The sequence below is a fragment of the Schistocerca gregaria genome, chromosome 1 (assembly GCF_023897955.1).
Source record: "Schistocerca gregaria isolate iqSchGreg1 chromosome 1, iqSchGreg1.2, whole genome shotgun sequence".
In the NCBI taxonomy this organism is placed as follows: domain Eukaryota; kingdom Metazoa; phylum Arthropoda; class Insecta; order Orthoptera; family Acrididae; genus Schistocerca; species Schistocerca gregaria.
Window position 1 is genome coordinate 1,062,850,719 of NC_064920.1, and position 22,268 is coordinate 1,062,872,986.

Consider the following 22,268-nt stretch of genomic DNA (forward strand, 5'->3'; position numbering starts at 1 on the left):
ATACGCCCTCGCTCAAAGTCCGTCAACTGCACATACGGTTCACGTCCACGCTGTCGCGGCATGCTACCAGTGTTAAAGACTGCCATGGCGCTCCGTATGCCACGGCAAACTGGCTGACACTGACGGCGGCGGTGCAGAAATGCTGCGCAGCTAGCCCCATTCGACGGCCAACACCGCGGTTCCTGGTGTGTCCGCTGTGCAGTGCGTGTGATCATTGCTTGTACAGCCCTCTCGCAGTGTCCGGAGCAAGTATGGTAGGTCTGACACACCGGTGTCAATGTGTTCTTTTTTCCATTTCCAGGAGTGTATTTCATTTTGTTCGGTATCTTTCGTTGGGTTTGGTCTGAACGGACGTAACAAGACAAACGCTCAAGTTGATCGTTGATTCCTTTACTCAATTTCTTATCACAGAGGGCGAGCAGGCCTCCGACTGAACACGTTGAGCTATCGTGCCGGATATCAGGCGGACATAGACCCACAGTTTTAACTTCAAGATATCCGCATCTTCACAGACGTTGAACAACGAATCAATTTGTTGAAGCAGCTAGAGTGCGGGTAAATCAGCAGGTAATGGTTTCGTCGTCATATTTTCTTCCCGCTGGCCCGATTCTCGTTTTTAGAAAGTATCGGAGCATTCTGTAGCTGACAGCGATACTCCTTTTAGTCCATGTGAAGCTAGTAGAACAAATGGGCGGGATAAGTGTCTTTCATCAGCACTTCCGTGTAAGAAGGTCGTAACAACACGTCTGTCTCCAGACAGCTACAGCCAGACAGGAAGGGAGGCATCAAGTAATTAGCTAAAGCAAAGCGACACCAAAGTGGCGCGAGCTAGCGGTCTTAATGGCGAACTTCCCAACACATTAGTGACCCAGCGCTTCTCCGCCAATTAGTTCCACCGGACAGCAAAAAACATATGCACAAGGTGGCTCGTGAATGGAATGCAAATCATGCCGGACTTCGTTCTGTACTCAGTCCACCGGAAAGGGTAATACAAAACATTTACACACTATCACCGCGTGGGGACTTGCGCCATTTCGAAATAGTCCATAGTTTCACGGATTCGACGATACAGTTACATTACTTGTCACTTTTGCTACACTTTTCTGACGTAACGGGGCAGCAGAGTGCAGCTGTACAATCAAGAAAGAGAGGTATAAGGAAGGAATTAATAAAGGAACTAAGGTAGAAATGTCGTCATTGACTGCGCAAGCACTCAGACGAACAATGATAGGGAATCGAATCTGTCGTTCTGTTGTAGCATGGTTCTCTGACACTTTGCTGGTGTTATTTTGAGAACACTGGCAGGTAATACGGTTGTGAAGTAGCACAGGTTTTCTTAAGGTTATGAGTTATGCGAATTTTGTTGTAGTGTTAGTGGCAGATTTTAGTGCGTACGTGTCAAATTATTAGTTAGTTTACTTGTGAGGGTGTTGGAGCGTAGGTTGCATTGAGAAATAATTGTAAAGAAAGAAATTCTATACGTTGTACGGTTTCAGAGTTAATTACACTACTGGCCATTAAAATTGCTACACCAAGAAGCACCGGATACTCATTGTACAAATATATTATACTAGAACTCACATGTGATTACATTTTCACGCAATTTGGGTGCATAGATTCTGAGAAATCAGCACCCAGGAAAAACACCTCTGGCCGTACTGATGGCCTAGATACACCTGGGCACTGAGTCAAACCGAGCTTGGATGGCGTTTACAGGTACAGCTGCCCATGCAACTTCTACACGATACCACCGTTCATCAAGAGTAGTGACTGGCGTATTGTGACGAGCCAGCTGCTCGGCCACCATTGACCAGACGTTTTCAGTTGGTGAGAGATTTAGAAAATATGCTGGCCCGGGCAGCAGTCGAACATTTTCTGTATCCAGAAAGGTCCGTACAGGACCTGAGACATGCAGTCTTGCATTATACTGCTGAAATGTAGGGTTTGGCAGGGATCGAATGAAGGATAGAGCCACGGGTCGTAACACATCTGAAAAGTAACGTCCACTGTTCAAAGTGCTGTCAATGCGAACAAGAGGCGACCGAAACGTGTAACCAATGGCACCCTATACCATCATGCCGGGTGATATGCCAGTATGGCGATGACGAATACACGCTTCCAACGTGCGTTCACCGCGATGTCGCCAAACACGATTGCGACCATCACGATGCTGTAAACGGTACCTGGAATCATCCGAAAAAATGACGTTTTGCCATTCGTGCACCCAGGTTCGTCGTTGAGTACACCATCGCAGGCGCTCCTGTCTGTGATGCAGCGTCAAGGGTAACAGCAACCATGGTCTCAGAGCTGATAGTCCATGCTGCTGCAAACGTCGTCGAACTGTTCGTGCAGATGGTTCTTGTCATGCAAACGTCCCCGTTGTTAACTCAAGAATCGAGACGTGGTTGCATGATCCGTTACAGCCATGCGAATAAGATGCCTGTCATCTCGACTGCTAGTGATACGAGGTCGTTGGGATCCAGCACGGCGTTCCATATTCTGCTAACAGTCATTGGCTCTCGACGAACGCGAGCAGCAATGTCGCGATACGATAAACCGCAATCGCGATAGGCTACAGTGAGACCTTTGTCAAAGTCGGAAACATGATGGTACGCATTTCTCCTCCTTACACGAGGCATCACAACAACGTTTCACCAGGTAACGCCGGTCTACTGCTGTTTATGTATGAGAAATCGGTTGGAAACTTTCCTCATGTCAGCACGTTGTAGGTGTCGCCACCGGCGCCAACCTTGTGTGAGTGCTCTGAAAAGCTAATCATTTGCATACCACCACATCTTCCTCCTGTCGGTTAAATTTATGCTTCTGGAGCACGTCATCTTCGTGGTGTAGCAATTTTAATGTCCAGTAGTGTAGTACCGAAGTGGGGCAGTCAGGCTGTTAGGCGCGCAATTTCTGGCGACCCACCAGATGCAGTTACTGTCAGTTGTTCTCATAGCGTAGGTGATGGCGCACGAGACTGCTCAGTGTCTGGATCTGATTCAGTCCTTACTAACGTCCCATATTTAATTTTTGTATCTCTCTCTTGTTCAGTTTTATAAAATCAAATGAAGCACACGTTTTGCGACACCGTCTCTGGCGGACCGCTTTGAATAACCCGCGCAACGGGCTGATTGGCTAACTTCAATGCTAATTAACTCGGAAGAGGTACAATGTATCGAATTTTTTTCTGAACTATTATTTTTCAACACAGCTTACCACGTAACACACTAACAAGCTTTTCAGACTCTTTCTGATTACCCTGTATAATGAAGAACTGTGCGATTTCCGTTTTTTATGTCCTGTACACTTTTCATTTCGTGCGACGTATTAAGAACAATTTTTGTTGAGCAGAAAATTGTTGGCTCTGGCTGAACCGATAGTGGTATATGGACATGTACTTGCAACTGGTGTTTGTATTTGTTTCCAAAGCATGAAGAAAAATGTCGCTCCACTTTTACGCTCTTACGTCATTAACAGGAGCTGATTAAAGTTGTAGTAGGAACACAACTGACTCATCTTAGACATTATTCAGACCGAATGTTTGGACCGTGGATCAATGCAAATGTGTCGCCAGGTCGTATGAATCACATTTCTTGTTACACCAGACTGTCAGTCGTGTCCTGATGCACCATCACGCAGGCGAATGGCAGTTCGAAACATGTACCGTGCTACAGACGCACACAGTATTACGTTGTCGGGAACATTCACCTGAGCTTCTGCTAACTGAAAGCAGAACGGCAGCTATGGATGAAGTGAGTATTATTGTGGACCACCTCCATCCCCTCACGTCTGATGTCTTCCCCGAAGGCGATTGCACCTTCCAGCAGCGCATCTGTCCTTGTCACAAGGTCAAAACCGCGCAGGAGCATGATAGTGAGCTCATGTTGGCGTCTTGGCCACCAAATTCCCCAGATGTGAACCGGATGAACTACTTGTGGGACGCTATCGGGCACCATCTCAGCGCCCACAAACGAGCGGTCTGTAATTTACGGGAACTTCGTGACCTCTGCGTATGTATGTGATACCACGCACTTGTTTGCAGATGACGCTGTAATTTACCGTCTAGTAAAATCAGCAGACCATCAATTCCAGTTACAAAATGATCTAGAGAGAATTTCTGCATGGTGCGAAAAGCGGCAATTGACACTAAACAAAGAAAAGTGCGAGGTCATCCACAGGTGTCCTAAAAGAAATCCGCTAAATTTTGGGCTTACAATAAATCTCACAAATCTAAGGGCAGTCAATTCGACTAAATATCTAGGAATTACAATTACGAGCAGCTTAAATCGGAAAGACCACGTAGATAATATTGTGGGGAAACGCATAACAAAGACTGAGCTTTGTTGGCAGAACACTTAGAAGATGCGACAAACCCACTGAAGAGACAGCCTACATTACACTTGTCCGTCCTCTGCTGGACTCTTGCTGCGCGGTGTGGGATCCTTACCAGGTGGGATTGACGGAGGACACCGAAAAAGTGCAAAGAAGGGCAGCTCCTTTCGTGCTATCGCGCAGTAAGCGTGAGAGTATCACTGATATGATACGCGAGCTGGGGTGGCAGTCGCTGAAACGAAGGCGGTTTTCTTTGCGGCGAGATCTATTTACGAAATTTCAATCACCAACTTTCTCTTCCGAATGCGAAAATATTTAGTTGACACCCACCTACGTAGGGAGAAATGATCATCATAATAAAATAAGAGAAATCGGAGCTGGAACGGAAAGATTTAGACATTCCTTCTTTCCCACGCGCCATTCGAGAGTGGAATGGTAGAGAAGTAGTATGAAAATGGTTCGATCAATCCTGTGCCAGGCACTTAAGTGTGAATTGCAGAGTAACATTGTAGCTGTAGATGTAGAAACCAAACACGTATCGATGTATGTCAAGTATCATCGCTACTGTACTGCGTTTCAAAGATCGACCAACCCGCTGTTACCCAAGCGGTAGCAGTGTTTTGGCTCATCGGTGAAGTTGAAATACTCCAAAGCTTTTTTAAAACCTACGGTCATAAACAAAAAGGGAAAATTATAGTCACTGTTCCGTTTCACAACTACATCCACGACTTGCAAATGATACACACCTGACAGAAGTTCACGAATCCAGTCGCATAACTGAGACGATAAAAGCACGCAGTTTGATTACTAGCCGCTTGTGAGTTATGGTGCCAAAAGCCTTCTGGAATCTAGAAATACGGAATCATTCTCAAATTCCTTGTCGATAGCACTCAAAACTCGTTGAGTGTAAACGGCCAAAGGGCCAAATGTGTTTCATAAGAACGATGTTTTCTGATTCCGTGTGACTGTGTCAGTAGGCCGTTCTCTTCGAGGTGGCTCAAATGGCTCTGACCACTATTGGACTTAACTTCTATGGCCATCAGTCCCCTACAACTTAGAACTATTTAAACCTAACTAACCTAAGGACATCACACACGTCCATGCCCGAGGCAGGATTCGAACCTGTGACCGTAGCGGTCGCGCGGTTCCAGACTGTAGCGCCTAGAGCCGCTCGGCCACCTCGGCCGGATCTCTTCGAGGTAATTCATAATGTTCGAACACAATATTTGTTAAAAGATCCTGCTGCATATCAACTTTAATGATGTCGTTGCTGTTATTGTTGTTGTGGTCTTCAGTCCTGGGACTGGTTTGATGCAGCTCTCCATGCTACAATATCGTGCGCAAGCTTCTTCATCCCCCAGTACCTACTGTAACCTACATCCTTCTGAATCTACTTGGTGTATTCATCTCTTGGTCTTCCTCTAGGATTTTTACCCTCCAGGCTGCCTTCCAATACTAAATTGGCGATCCCTTGATGCCTCAGAACATGCCTTACCAACCGATCCCTTCTTCTAGTCAAGTTGGGCCACAAACTTCTCTTCTCCCCAATCCTATTCGACACCTCCTCAGTAGTTACGTGATCTACCCATCTAATCTTCAGCATTCTTCTGTAGCACCACATTTCGAAAGCTTCTATTCTCTTCTTGTCTAAACCATTTATCGTCCATGTTTCACTTTCATACATAGCTACACTCCATACAAATACTTTCAGAAACGACTTCCTGACACATCTATACTCGATGTTAACAAATTTCTCTTCTTCAGAAACTCTTTCCTTTCCAGTGCCAGTCTACATTTTATATCCTCTCTACTTCGACCATCATCAGTTATTTTGCTCCCCAAATAGCAAAACTCAGTTACTACTTTCAGTGTCTCATTTCCAATCCAATACCCTCAACATCACACGACTTAATTCGACTACATTATATTATCCTAGTTTTGCTTTTGTTGTTCATCTTATATCTTCCCTTCAAGACACTATCCATTCCGTTCAACTGCACTTCCAAGTCCTTTGCTGTCTCTTACAGAACTACAATGTCATCGGCAAACCTGAAAGTTTTTATTTCTTCTCCATGGATTTTAATACTTACTCCAATTTTTTCTTTTGTTTCCTTCACTGCTTGCTCAATATACATATTGAATAACATCAGGGAGAGGCTTCCTTTTCATGCCCCTTAACTCTTATAACTGCCATGTGTTTTCTATACAAATTGTAAATAGCCTTTCGCTCCCTGTATTTTACTCCTGCCACCTTCAGAATTTGAAAGAGAGTATTCCACTCAACATTGTCAAAAGCTTTCTCTATGTCTACAAATGCTAGAAACGTAGGTTTCCCTTTCCTTAATCTAGCTTCTAAGATAAGCCGTAGGATCAGTATTGCCTCACGTTTTCCAACATTTCTACGGAATCCAAACTGATCTTCCCCAAGGTCGGCTTCTACTAGTTTTTCCATTCGCCTGTACAGAATTCGCGTTAGTATTTTGCAGCCGTGACTTATTAAACTGATAGTTCGGTAATTTTCACATCTGTCAACACCTGCTTTCTGTGGGATTGTAATTATTATATTCTTCTTGAAGTCTGAGGGTATTTCGCCTGTCAGTAGTTCTAATTGAATGTTGTCTACTCCCGGGGCCTTGTTTCGACTTAGGTCTTTCAGTGCTCTGTCAAACTCTTCACGCAGTATCATATCTCCCATTTCACCTTCATCTACATACTCTTTCATTTCCATAATACTGACATCAAGTACATTGCCCTTGTATAGACCTTCTATATACTCCTTCCACCTTTCTGCTTTCCCTTCTTTGCTTAGAACTGGGTTTCCATCTGAGCTCTTTATATTCATACAAGTGGTTCTCTTTTCTCCAAAGGTCTCTTTAATTTTCCTGTAGGCAGTATCTGTCTTACCCTTGGTGAGATAAGCCTCTACATCCGCTCATTTGTCCTCTAGCCATCCCCGCTTAGCCATTTTGCACTTCCTGTCGACCTCATTTTTGAGACGTTTGTATTCCTTTTTGCCTGCTTCATTTACTAAATTTTTGTGTTTCTCCTTTCATCAATTAAATTCAACATTTCTTCTGTTACCCAAGGATTTCTACTAGCCCTCGTCTTTTTACCTACTTGATCCTCTGCTGCCTTCACTACTTCATCCCTCAAAGCTACCCATTCTTATTCTACTGTATTCGTTTCCCCCATTCCTGCCATTTGTTCGCTTACGCTCTCCATGTAACTCTGTACAACCTCTGATTTAGTCAGTTTATCCAGGTTCCATCTCCTTAAATTCCCACCTTTTTGCAGTTTCTTCAGTTTTAATCTACAGTTCATAAGCAGTAGATTGTGGTCAGAGTCCACATCTGCCCCTGGAAATGTCTTACAATTTAAAACCTGATTCCTAAATCTCGGCCTTACCATTATATAATCTATCTGAAATCTTTCAGTATCTCCAGGCTTCTTCCATGTATACAACCTTCTTTTTTGATTCGTGGTGCAAGGGTTAGCTATGATTAAGTTGTGCTCTGTGCAAAATTCTACCAGGCGGCTTCTTCTTTCATTTCTTAGCCCCAATCCATATTCACCTACTACGTTTCCTTCTCTCCCTTTTCCTACTACCGAATTCCAGTCACCCATTACTATTAAATTTTCGTCTCCCTTCACTATCTGAATAATTATTTTATTTCATCATACATTTCTGCAATTTGTTCGTCATCTGCAGAGCTAGTTGGCATATAAACTTGTACTACTGTAGTAGGTGTGGGCTTCGTATCTATCTTGGCCACAATAATGCGTTCACTATGCTGTTTGTAGTAGCTTACCCGCACTCCTATTTTTTTATTCATTATTAAACCTACTCCTGCATTAGCCCCATTTTACTTTGTATTTATAACCCTGTATTCGCCTGACCAAAAGTCTTGTTCCTCCTGCCACCGAACTTCACTAATTCCCACTATATCTAACTTTAACCTATCCATTTCCCTTTTTAAATTTTCTAACCTACCTGCCCGATTAAGGGATCTGGCATTCCACGCTCCGATCCGTAGAACGCCAGTTCCCTTTCTCCTGATAACTTTATTGATACGGGCCTTTCTTGATATTGGTTTGAAATGCGTAACTTTCCGACCTTTGGGTATGGATCTTTCGTCGAGCGAACTGTCGTATATATCAGTAAGCGTTGTTCTACTTGAATAGGTGTATATTTGCACACAAAATTCACTTTCTAAGTACTATTACAATCTTATTATTGGCTGTCAATACGAGTTCCTGGCCACCAATCCTTTCTGAGAAAACAGCCCATCAAGAGGACTTCTGCGATATTTCCGGTGCAAGTTTAAGGTGTTTGTGAATTGAGACATCAATGTTATGGCTGGTTCGATGCGGCCAACCTCTTTATTTCAGAGCGACATTTGCACCCTACGTCCTCATTTATTTTTAGAATGTATGCCAATTTTTGTCTTTCCTAGTAGTTTTGTTCTTTACAGCTCTCTCCAGCGCCACGAAAGCTATTCGCTGATCTCTTAACACAATTCCTATCGCCCTGTCTCTTCTTGTGAAAGTTCGTTTCTTCGCCGATTCTGCAGAGGCCTTTCTCATTCCTTTTAACATGCTTCTACAGCACCACATGTCAAACGCTCCGATCTTCTTCTTTTCCAGTTGTCCATGACACTTCCATACTTTGCTGTACCCAAAATGCACATTCTCAGAAATTTCTTCCTCAGATTAAGGCCGATGTTTGATGCTTGATGACTTCTCTTGGCCCAGAATGCCCTCTTTTCCTGTGCTAATCTGCTTTTTGTGTCCTCCTCGTTTCGATCGTCATGTGTTAGTCTGCTTCCGAGGTAACAGGATTTGTTAATTTAGTCTTTTTCATCTTCCCCAAATTTTGATGCTAGCTTTATGGCTAGTCTGATTTCTCCCACTCCTCACTACTTTCTTCTTTCTACTGCTTGCTCTCAGGACCATATTCTGTACTCATTAGACTTTTCATTCCACTCAACAAGTTCTGTAATACTTCGTCACTTTCGCTAAGGCTAGCAATGTCATCAGCTAGTTTTATCATTGATATCCTTCACCAATGAATTTTAGTCCGACTCTTGAACTTTTCTTTTTTTTCCTTATTGGTGCCTCGACGTGTAGACTGAAAAACAGGGACGACAGACTACATGTCAGTCTTACACCCTTTTTCATATGAGCACTTTGTTATTAGTCTTCTATTCTTATTGTTCCCCATTAGCTCTTCCACGTATTGTGTATTATCCATCCCTCCGTATAGTTCGCTATCATGTCCATCACAGTTTCTATCATTTTGCTGCATTTTAAACCGTCGTAAGGTTTTTCCAGGACAACAAATCCTATGAACTGGTACTACGCATTTCATTAATATGTTTATTACATTTGATACCAATTAATGGTCGAAGTAGAGAAAATATAAATTGTAGACTGGCAAAGGCAAGGAAAGCGTTTCTGAAGAAGAGAAATTTGTTAACATCGAGTATAGATGTAAGTGTCAGGAAGTCGTTTCTGAAAGTATTTGTATGGAGTGTAGCCATGTATGGAAGTGAAACATGGAGAATAAATAGTTTGGACAAGAAAAGAAGCTTTCGTAATGTGGTGCTACAGAAGAATGCTGAAGATTAGATGGGTAGATCACGTAACTAATGAGGAGGTATTGAATAGAATTGGGGAGAAGAGGAGTTTGTGGCACAACTTGACAAGAAGAAGGGACCGGTTCGTAGGACATGTTCTGAGGCATCAGGGGATCACCAGTTTAGTATTGGAGGGCAGCGTGGAGAGTATAAATCGTAGAGGGAGACCAAGAGATGAATAGACTAAACAGATTCAAAACGATGTAGTTTGCAGTATGTACTGGGAGATGAAGAGGCTTGCGCAGGATAGGGTAGCATGGAGAGCTGCATCAAACCAGTCTCAGGACTGAAGACGACAACAACAACAACAACAACCAATTAATTAATGTCGTGCAGCCGGCCGCGGTGGGCGAGCGCTTCTAGGCGCTTCAGTCCGGAACCGCGCGAGTGCTACGGTCGCAGGTTGGAGTCCTGCCTCGGGCATGGATGTGTGTGATGTCCTTTGGATAGTTAGGTTTAAGTAGTTCTAAGTTCTAGGGGGCTGATGATCTCAGCCCCATAGTGCTCAGAGCCATTTTGGACTTTCAATACCAATACGTAGTTTTTTTAACATCCTGTGTACCTGGGCAAAGATAACAATCCCACCCGTTACACGGAAGAGGCGAAACTCCCTGGGAGACGTCAGAGCGGCTCGTCACGCCCCGTGGCGCTCCCTTCCCCGGACTTCGGGCGCGCCCAGTGGCGTGACTGATGAGGCGGTGGCGGCGTCCCTCCCTGACCCCGCTCTGCTCTGCCCTATCCTGTGCCGTCCTGTTGCCTGCGCGCATCCCCGATGAGGCCGCCGCCCACGGAAGGCGACGCGGCGCGACGCCACCCCCGCGATAACAGCGCCGACGAGACGCGATGCGACGGCAGTTGCGGCGTCGACGTCCCGGCGTAATCAGCCGCGGGGCTGGCGTCAGCGAATCTGGCGTTCAGAGCGCGCCAGCACTCGGGTTGATTCCTGTTGCAGGAGCCAGGCGTGGCTTGCGGACAACGATACTCGGTTTTGCAGTTAACACAGAAAAAGATACATGCGGAATACCGTACTACTCCAGTTTAATTATCGCACATTTCCAAATATGACTGATATAGACTCTAGGGAGTCCATGAAGTACGCTATCATTAGAGACAGAGAATAGCAGTTTGTCTTGAACGTTTAGCAGCTTACTAAGTTTTTTCTCTTTGTCAGTTGTTCCAGATTTCACCTGAAGTGCATCAAAATGGCAATATATCAGGTGAGGGCGCTATGAGTCATCTGGTAGGCAGATTCCAAATCTGTGTCATCGGTTCATCTACATCTACATCCATACTCCGCAAGCCACCTGACGGTGTGTAGCGGAGGGTACCTTGAGTACCTCTATCGGTTCTCCCTTCTATTCCAGTCTCGTATTGTTCATGGAAAGAAGGATTGTCCGCATGCCTCTGTGTGGGCTCTATTCTCTCTGATTTTATCCTCAACGCTTTCGCGATTACTAAATGATCGTGTAACGAAACGCGCTGCTCTCCGTTGGATCTTCTCTATCTCTTCTACCAACCCTATCTGTTACGGATCCCACACTGCTGAGCAGTATTCAAGCAGTGGGCGAACAGGCGTTCTGTAACCCACTTCTCTTGTTTTCGGATTGCATTTCCTTACGATTCTTCCAATGATTCTCAGTCTGGCATCTGCTTTACCGACGATCAACTTTATATGATCATTCCAGTTTAAATCACTCCTAATGCGTACTCTCAGGTAATTTATGGAATTATCTGCTTCCAGTTGCTGATCTGCTATTTTGTAGCTAAATGATAAGGGTTCTTTCTTTCTATGTATTCGCAGCACATTACACTTGTCTACATTGAGATTCTATTGCCACTCCCTGGACGATGCGTCAATTCGCTGCAGATCCTCCTGCATTTCAGTGCAACTTTCCATTGTTACAACCTCTCGATATACCACAGCATCATCTGCAAAAAGCCTCAGTGAACTTCCGCTGTCATCCACAAGGTCATTTATGTATACTGTGAATAGCAACGGTCCTACGACACTCCCCTGCGGCACAATTGAAATGACTCTTACTTCAGAAGACTTCTGTCTGTTGAGAATGACATGCTGCGGAATTATCGACGCCAATATGGCAGGGCACCACCAGCAAAAACTTGCATAATGGGGTGGTTCAGAAAATTTAAAGAGACAGAGAGTGTAAAAGACCTTCCTCGAAATATACGTACCTCTGTCTCAAGCAAGTGTTGATGTAGTGCGAGCTGCATTTAACCGCAGTCCCTGGAGATAATTTCTCCTCGTACATCACCTCAATTGCAATAAGCAAGATCAACTGAAACTTTCTGTCAGATTAAAACTGTGTGCCGGACCGAGACTCGAACTCGGGACCTTTGCCTTTACTGGCGGAAGTAAAATTGTGACGACGCGTCGTGCTTGGGTAGCTCAGTTGTCACCATGTCCGCGGTCAAGTGCACCGTAGCTTTAACCAACTCCAACGTGTGTCCTATGTCAACATGTACGTCGCCCCTAAACTGGTACACGTCGCCCAGATCCTCCCAATGCCGTTACTCCTTGGCCGCCGCATCCAATCAGCCTTTGGATGTTTCGTATCAACGGGGGCTCTTTTCAGAGTCCGCTACAACACTCTAACACTGCCTCCTGCAAAAGGTGGCCTCGGACTCGTCAACGTGCGGGCACGATCTTCTGCACTCTTTGTCCACACTCTGTTGCGGCACTGGCGGGGGCCGGTCCCGTCCTTAGATATCCTCCGACCACATGCGATATGCGGATATACAGATGACGGTAGTACCGCGAACACAAGGTATAAAATGGCAGTGCACTGGTGGAGCTGTCATTTGTATTCAGCTGACGGTTTCCGTCGTGATTGTGGCCTCACGACGTTATTTAACAGACTTTGAACACGGAATGGTAGTATGAGACATTCCATTGCGCAAATCATTAGGGCATTCAATATTCGAACCAGAGTGTCAAAGTGTGCCGAGAATACCAACTTTCACGCATCACCTCTCACCACGGAGATCGCAATGGCCGACAGAGTTTGTTTAACAATAGAGAGCAGCCACTTTCGCGTTGAGTTGTCAGTGCTAACAGACAAGCAACACTGCAAGACATAACGGCAGAAATCGAATGTACCCATTAGCACAGTGTGGCGAAATTTGACGTTAATGGGATATCGCAGCAGACGACAGACTCCAGCGCCTTTGCTAAGAGCACGACATCGCCTGCAGCGCTTCTCAAGGGCTCGTGGCCATATCGGTAGGACCCTAGACGAGTAGAAAACCGTGGCCTGGTCAGATGACACGTGATTTTGGTTGGTAACAGCTGATGGTAGGGTTCGAGTGTGGCGCGGACCCCACGTAGCGATGGACACAAGTTATGAACAATGCTCTGTGCAAGCTGGTGCTCGCTCCATAACGGTATGGGCTATGTTTACATGGAGTAGACTGGGTCCATTGGCCCAGCTGAACCGATCTTTAACTGGAAATGGTTATGTTCGATTACCTGAGGACCATTTGCAGATAATCATGGACTTCATGTTCCGAAACAGCCATGGAACTTTTTTGGATGATAATTCTCCGTGTCACTGGGCCATTGTTGTTAGCGATTTGTTTGACGAACATTCTGAAAGATTCGTGCGAATGATTTGGCCACCCAGATAGCCCGACATGAATCCCATCGGACATTTATGGGATATAATTGAGAGGTCAGTTCGTGCACATAACGCTGCACCGGCAACACTTCATACTATTTGTTGATTCCAGGCCACTTCGAGTTGCTGCACTACACCGATGCGTCAGACACGATAATAGGAGGTATCCCATGGCTTTTGTCACCTCAGAGTGTTCTTCTTCTTGTTATACAACGATTCTCTGGCGGCAGCGCGGGATTGGTTCAAATGGCTCTGAGCACTATGGGACTTAACATCTGTGGTCATCAGTCCCCTAGAACTTAGAACTACTTAAACCTAACTAACCTAAGGACATCACACACATCCATGCCCGAGGCAGGATTCCCACCTGCGACCGTAGCAGTCGCGCGGTTCCGGACTGAGCGCCTAGAACCGCTAGACCACCGCCGCCGGCCGCGCGGGATTAGCCGAGCGGAATAAGGCACTGCAATCTCAGGACTGACGACAACAACAACAACAACAACAATGACCGACCTAATATTCAAAACTATTTTATTGAAATTCAGAGGTGGTTGTTTTGCGTACCCAACATCAACTCGTACCAGAACGCCATCTGCTGGGCCCATACAACGATGATGTACGCGGTCTACCAAAGTTCGCTTTCATCGGAGTTTCCAGACGTGAATACGTCCATGATGATGCCGAACGTAGAACTGCGAATCGTCTGAAAAGAGGGCGTGGCGTCAGTCCTTTGTCCTGTATTGTTGCGGGCTCACCACTCTCACCGTCTTCGCACGCCTTCCTTCTGCCGCGTCAAGGGAAGCCGCAGCAATGGCCGCTGAGCTGAGGGTTCATAAGTGCTCCCAAAGTCGTCGCACTGTGGTGTCTGACAAACCGTTATTCGCCTTACCATTGCGTGATTGTATGCCGTTCCTATCCGGAGGCAGCACTGTCCAATGCTTGTATTGGTCATCAACTGCAAAAAATTCGTCCATCCAGAGCAACTCGACTTGGAAGACTTTTTTTCCATCCATGAAGATGATGTTTGCTCTAAAAGCTTCCCTAGAAAGTCGTCCTTACCCACTTCCTCTCCGTGTATCCCGACATTAACAGCACTCCTCAGACGTCGCAACAGGTTGTCGAGATCTATGCGACCATTCAACTTGATGTCCACCGACTCCAAGTTTCTGTGTGATGCTTCCTTTGCGACGGGGTCCACGTACTCACTTCTCTTTTCCCTGAAGGCTAACAGGTTTGGAAACTCACTGCATCTATTCCATCTATTGTATGTTGCTTTTCCCCTTATTCTGGTGCTTGTCACATTGCTATCTGACACTCTGTTCTCTCTTTCTCGACGCAGGCAGAATACAGTTTATAATCACTTGCAATGACGGTGACTCGGAGAACGGTGGAACAAACAGTTGGCTCCTGAGGTCGATGAGGGTGAAGTTCACGAAATGAACAGATGGCCAGAAGAAAAGTCCAGAGCGTAGCGGAAATCGTCGTAAGCGTGGGCAAACAGTCCAGAGAGCAAACCAAAATCGAAAAACTTAAACATAGTCAGGGTCAGTGAAGCTATCGACGCTTCGGAGATGTTCGAGAACTGCTGGACAAATGCGGAGCCGCCACATTCGCGTGTCAGTGGACGGGCTCTCGAGACATGCCCGCGACGGCGGCGGTTTCCTCAGAAGTTCAGGTATCTCTCACTTTCCCCCACATCGGTACTTTGTTTGGGCGGAGAATGCGAATCACTGTCTGATGCTATGTGCTCTAGCCATAAGACTCTTTCCACTTCTCTAACAAATCCCGTAACTACTGCTTGAAAATTGCTTCTATCTACAGATCTCGTAGTCCAACTGCAGTTTTCATAGAGCCCTACTCATCCGCCGTGTCCTTTAAAAATCTTTTTTTTTTTTTGCCCTTCCCGTTTTAATTTTTAAGTGTGGCAACCTATAAAGTTGAAATTAGATAATTTTTCAATACATTTGTGTCCTACTTTAATTAGCTGCGGACTTGCCATTATCCCATGAACGCCGTCGCCTTAGAGAACCATGCCTACTCGTCAACACAGATTTCGTCCAAAATTATGACATGTGAAGGGGTTGGCCAGGAGTGAAAGTGACAGAAGTGGGAGCGCCAGATCATTGTGATGATGATGATGATAAAGTCCCATACTCCAAGGAGTGTAGGGGACGATGCGGGAGACCCGCGCCGCTGTACTATGCAAGGTCCTAGTGAAGCTGGTTTGCCATTGTCTTCCTCCGACCGTAAGGGAGATGAATTATGATGATGAACACAACACAACAACACCCAGTCATCACGAGGCAGGAAAAATTCCTGGCCCCGCCTGGAATCGAACCCGGGACCCTGTGCGCGGGAAGTGAGAACGCTACCGCAAGACTACGAGGTGGGGAATCCAGATGATTAAGGATTTTAAAAAAACTCAGCAGTTCAGGTGCCGGTCGAGCGAGGCATGAGCCATTTACGTTACTGTACTTTCCAAGTATCGGCCAGCGCAGCGGAAAAAGCAGAGCGTTAATGCAAGCGTCGGGGAGGGGGCTCGAGTCTACATGTGGACAACATTTTTTTTTCTTTTTTACTTACGAGGATTCTGCAAATAACTTTCCGAAAAGGGTTGTAATTAAAGCGTTCGTATTTTGAGTTCAGAGAAGCGTTACCCATGGTTTGCTGCGAACTATGCGAGAAGAGTGAACCCATGAATATAAACCAAGTTTGTTTTCTATAAAAACTTCTAAAAAAATATTTAATTATAAAAATACACTTAGATGACCTCCTAATATCATTTCGGACCTCCTTTTAGTCGGCGTAGTGCAGGATGGACTCACCAAGTCGTTGGAAATCCCCTGCAGAAATATTGAGCCATACTGTGTCTATAGCCGTCCATAATAGCGAAAATGTTGCCGGGGCAGGATTTTGTGAACGAACTGACCTCTCAACTACGTCCCATAAATGTTCGATGGGATTCATGTCGGGCGGTATAGGTGGCTAAACTATTCGCTCGAACTGTCCAAGAAGGTTCATCAAACCAATCGCGAACAACTGTGGCCTGGCGACATGGCACATTTTTCTCCATAAAAATTTCGTCGTTATTTGGTGACATGAACTCTATGACTCACTTTAAATGGTCTCCAAGTACCCGAAAATAATTTCCAGAAGTTAATTATCGGTTCAGCTGTATCAGAGGACCCAGTTCATTCCATGTAAAAACAGCTTACACCATTGTGGGACCACTACCAGACTGCACAATGCCTTGTTGACAACTTGGCTCCATGGTTCTGTAGGGTCTGCCCCACACTCGAAGCCTACCATCAGCTTTTACTGAAATCGGGACTAATGTGACGAGGTCACGATTTTCAAGTCGCCTACGGTCCAACCGATACGGCCAGGAGCTCATGAGAGATGGTGCAGGCGATGTAGTATTGTTAGTAAATGCACTCGCGTCGCTCGTCTGCTGCCATAGCCCGTTAACACAAAATTTCGCGGCACTGTCCCAACGGATATGTTTGTCGCCCGTGCCACATCGATTTCTGCGGTTATTTCACACAGTGTTGCTTTTCTGTTAGCTCCGACAACTCTACGCAAAGGCCGCTGTTCGCGGTCGTTAAATTAGGCCGTTGGCTGCTGCTTTGTCCTTGGTGAAAGATAGAGCTTGAATTTGGTATTCTCGGCACAGTCTTGACACTGTGTATCTCGGAATATTGAATAACCTAATGATTCCCGAGATGGAATGTCCTATGACTGGCTGCAACCATCTGGCTGTTCGAAATCAGTCAGTTCCCGTCGTGTGGCCATAATCACGTTGGAAACCTTTTCACATGAATCACATGAGTACAAATGACAGCTCCCCCAATGCACTGCCCTTTATAACACCCCAACGACCCCCTTAAAGTCAACTAAGACAGAATATCATAATATGAAGTATGGAAGAGTTATCTTGCCAAATACGACATCTTTGCTGATAAGCCAACACCAAGAAGTTTTGATAACAACAACATTGTACATCACTGAGAGTTTTTGTTATGAAACGAGGAGGAAGAAACCTCAGATTTAATTAATGGACAAATATCCAAGTGATAATTGCAATTAATATCTTGAAAGCTAAGTCTAAGGTGATGTTAGTCAGAGATAACTTTTATGTGGAAGAGAGTTGTAAGCGCAACGAAGAAATTCGATGCGTCTACAATACTCTTTCGCAGAAGAAGTCGCTTGCTGGCTCTCGTCCTGTAAAGACGTGCGAGAACAATTATTGTCTTAGTTACTGAGAGTACGGAACGCGACGAGATTGTTTTGCGTTCAGAAGTGTTTCTTGCGTGACGTGATTCACAAACTTCGGAATTGATTTTCTAAGCAGAGACAGGAACTGGTAGACGTGTTTAACGGTGCATAACGGGTTAATTCAACTTTATTGACGAAACTAGTGAATCTTGGACTTGACTTTCAAATAGTTGGAACTAAAAGAAGAGTGGGTAGTATATCAAAGGACTACACTCAATTAGTCTCGAGTAGGACACAATTACACGACTTCACGATGATAATACAATTACGCTGAAGAGTCAAGTTGTCGTAATTGTCAAGAAACTTAATTTTAATAGAACTGACTTTACCAACCAACTGCGTGTGCGTGTGGTGCAAAAGTTATAAAGTATTTAGTAGCCAAGGATTAATAAACTGTTCATTCCACGTGAAATATCAAGCGTAGACTACATTATTAAGTGATTTAATCAATGATAGTTAACCAACGACTGTTCGGCAGGGACAATTTAATCTGAATATCAAAATACCTACTTCATTAATTGAAAAGCGAATATTTGAACATTTTTTTAACATTACGGCGTAGTTTCACTCAGACGTGATCAAAGAGTATCTGTGGATCTCGCTTCATACAGGTTCAACAACTCCATAGCAACGAGCCAACAACGTACGAGAAGACTGATAATTACAATGTTTCCTCGCAATTGGTGGTGTGTACGATGCGGATGAGATAAGATTTAACAACGGTGGAACTAGGCACATATATTAAAATACTGTAAACTGAATTATGAAATGATATTCACAAATATACTAACAAAAATTATGCTGTATCTTAATGTTTAGGAAATGTATGTCTTAAAAGTATGTTATTGTCAGTAACTAACTTTATGATTACAATAAGCTGGGAGGGACGCTAACTACTGCATATCCGGGCAATGAATCATTCAATCTTAGATAAGGAGAAGCGTCCATCGTACGAGATCGCATTTCTGTCTCCCGTTCACCAACGGGGACCTACGTCATCGTACATCGTGTCTGAAATCCACTGCGAGAGCTGTGGCAGTAGGAGCTCTACCGCGTCGACAATATCAGCACGCGGTTGGAGTGCGGGGACGCCACACCTTTTATACCTTGTGTACGCGATACTACCGCCATCTATCTAAGTGCATATCTCAATCGCATGTCTTTGTTACCAAAGTGAAAGGGAGCACTTTATCTAAAGGCTGGTGCGTCCCGGAAGGGAAGTGTAGGGTATTCCCCTCTGACGAGTGCTGGTATCCTCACACATGAGCAGCCTCGATTACCGGCACATCTCCCCGTGTAATAACGTCCGACCCTCGCAATTTCAAAGAAGAGTGGCGCGGTGCGTTACCATCTCCGTATTCATTTCCGGTCTGCCGAGTTTTAATATCGCGTTCTCTCTTCCCTGCTGCGAGTGGTAGAACCGGCGCCCAGGCAAAAAGCAATCAATAAGACGTAGAACGCAAATGGAAGGCCACGTCTGCATTCTGAGAAGATCCGACAAAGCCGAATACGTGACCTGCCTCTATGGCCGACGTCTCTTACATTCTACGGAGTTCGACTGCGGAGGTACCCAGTTCGAATGCTGAGTATGGAATCAGAAGTCGGTCTCTAGAATGTGGCGGAGGAAGGGTGGCGGCATACAGGGTGTTACAAAAAGGTACGGCCAAACTTTCAGGAAACATTCCTCACACACAAATAAAGAAAAGATGTTATGTCGACATGTGTCCGGAAATGCTTAATTTCCATGTTAGAGCTCATTTTAGTTTCGTCAGTATGTACTGTACTTCCTCGATTAACCGCCAGTTGGCCCAATTGAAGTAAGGTAATGTTGACTTCGGTGCTTGTATAGACATGCGACTCATTGCTCTACAGTACTAGCATCAAGCACATCAGTACGTAGCATCAACAGGGTAGGGTTCATCTCGAACGTGGTTTTGCAGTCAGTACAATGTTTACAAATGCGGAGTTGTCAGATGCCCATTTGATGTATGGATTAGCACGGGGCAATAGCCGTGGCGCGGTACATTTGTATCGAGACAGATTTCCAGAACGAAGGTTTCCCGACAGGAAGACGTTCGAAGCAATTGATCGGCGTCTTAGGGAGCACGGAACATTCCAGCCTATGACTCGCGACTGGGGAAGACCTAGAACGACGAGGACACCTGCAATGGACGAGGCAATTCTTCGTGCAGTTGACGATAACCCTAATTTCAGCGTCAGAGAAGTTGCTGCTGTACAACGTAACGTTGACCACGTCACTGTATGGAGAGTGCTACGGGAGAACCAGTTGTTTCCATACCATGTACAGCGTGTGCAGGCAATATCAGCAGCTGATTGACCTCCACGGGCACACTTCTGCGAATGGTTCATCCAACAATGTGTCAATCCTCATTTCAGTGCAAATGTTCTCTTTGCGGATGAGGCTTCATTCCAACATGATCAAATTGTAAATGTTGACACTCATGATGTGTGGGCTGACGAGAATCCGCACGCAGTTGTGCAATCACGTCATCAACACAGATTTTCTGTGAATGTTTGGGCAGGCATTGTTGGTGATGTCTTGATTGGGCCCCATATTCTTCCACCTACGCTCAATGGAGCACGTTATCATGGTTTCATACGGGATACTCTACCTGTGCTGCTAGAACACGTGTCCTTACAAGTACGACACAACATGTGGTTCATGCACGATGGAGCTCCTGCACATTTCAGTCGAAGTGTTCGTACGCTTCTCAACAACAGATTCGGTGACCGATGAATTGGTAGAGGGCGGACCAATTCCATGGCCTCCACGCTCTCCTGACCTCAACCCTCTTGACTTTCATTTATTTGGGCATTTGAAAGCTCTTCTCTACGCAACCCCGGTACCAAACGTAGAGACTCTTCGTGCTCGTATTGTGGACGGCTATGATACAATCCGCCATTCTCCAGGGCTGCATCAGCGCATCAGGCATTCCATGCGACGGAGGGTGGATTCATGTATCCTCGCTAATGGAGGACATTTTGAACATTTGCTGTAAAAAAGTGAAGTCACGCTGGTACGATCTGTTGCTGTGTGTTTCCACTCAATGATTAATGTGATTTGAAGGGAAGTAATAAAATGAGCTCTAACATGGAAAGTAAGCGTTTCCTGACACACGTCCACATAACATCTTTTCTTTCTTTGTGTGTGACGAATGTTTCCTGACAGTTTGACCGTGCCTTTTTGTAAGACCCTGTATGTATTCGCTTGTGTAGATACGTTTGCAACATTTGGGTGTTTGAGTGTGTCAGTGCTTATAGTACTCAGCCAGTCTCGATGCGATCCGATAGGTGGCGTGATCTTCACAAGCTCTGTGCAGTACTCCATTCCTCTCGTCAGTATCTCCCGTATACAACCTCAGTCCAAGTGACTCCCGTCGCATTTCTAATACTTATCATCCTTCCATAGCTGCAGTACCAGATCAGATATGTTCAGATTCTTGGTTCCTCCATTTCTACCATAACTCTGCAGAACAAACTGCCTTATAACCTGCGTCTCTTCCAAAACCACTCAGCACTCAAGCGGAACTTAAAGCTTTATCTTCTATCATCCGCGTAGCGTTCCTCCCAGCTTATTGTAATCATAAAGTTAGTTACTGACAATAACATACTTTTAAGACATACATTTCCTAAACATTAAGATACAGCATAATTTTTGTTAGTATATTTGTGAATATCATTTCATAATTCAGTTTACAGTATTTTAATATATGTGCCTATGTTCAGTAAAAGTAACAAGTAAAACCATGTGTTGGCAGCGTAGAGAACAGTGCATATAAACATCTTCAATTTTATTCTGGGGAAACTAGTAATTGTAGATATTATTATTATTATTTCTTTTCTTTCTCAGACGTTATGTCTGGTTAAAAATGGAATGTGACGCGGACCTTGATCAAGCGTGACTTCCTTTTAACTGTACGGTATATGTTACATTGCATTTAGCAACTTTCGGGTAATTGAACATGTATCAATAATTACAGATTTCTGTAGTTGTATATATAAGTTTGGATGTAGCTGTATTGCGTTGATGTACTGGTGGATATTGTTTGGTATGACTCCTGTAGTTGATAGTATAATCGGTATAATGTCAACTTTATCCTCATGCCACATGTCCTTTACGTCCTCAGCCAGTTGGATGTATTCTTCAATTTTTTCTCCTGTTTTCTTCTGTATATTTCTTGTATTGGGTATGGATATTTCGATTAGTTGTGTTAATTTCTTCTTTTTATTGGTGAGTGTGATGTCAGGTTTGTTATGTGGTGTTGTTTTATCTTTTATAATGGTTCTGTTCCAGTATAATTTGTGTTCATCATTTTTCACTACATTTTGTGGTGCATACTTGTATGTCGGAACGTGTTGTTTCATTAGT

At 44.7% G+C, this 22,268-nt stretch overlaps 1 protein-coding gene across 1 annotated transcript in view; it reads right to left on the reverse strand.

Annotated features, from left to right (window-relative positions):
* LOC126288157 (microtubule-associated serine/threonine-protein kinase 3-like) overlaps positions 1 to 22,268 on the reverse strand; it is a 424,127-nt gene that overhangs the window by 126,573 nt on the left and 275,286 nt on the right. The window contains exon 5 of the mRNA XM_049984894.1: positions 14,667 to 14,820. Coding sequence (XP_049840851.1) covers positions 14,667 to 14,820 — 154 coding nt within the window. The remainder of the gene's footprint in view (positions 1 to 14,666; positions 14,821 to 22,268) is intronic.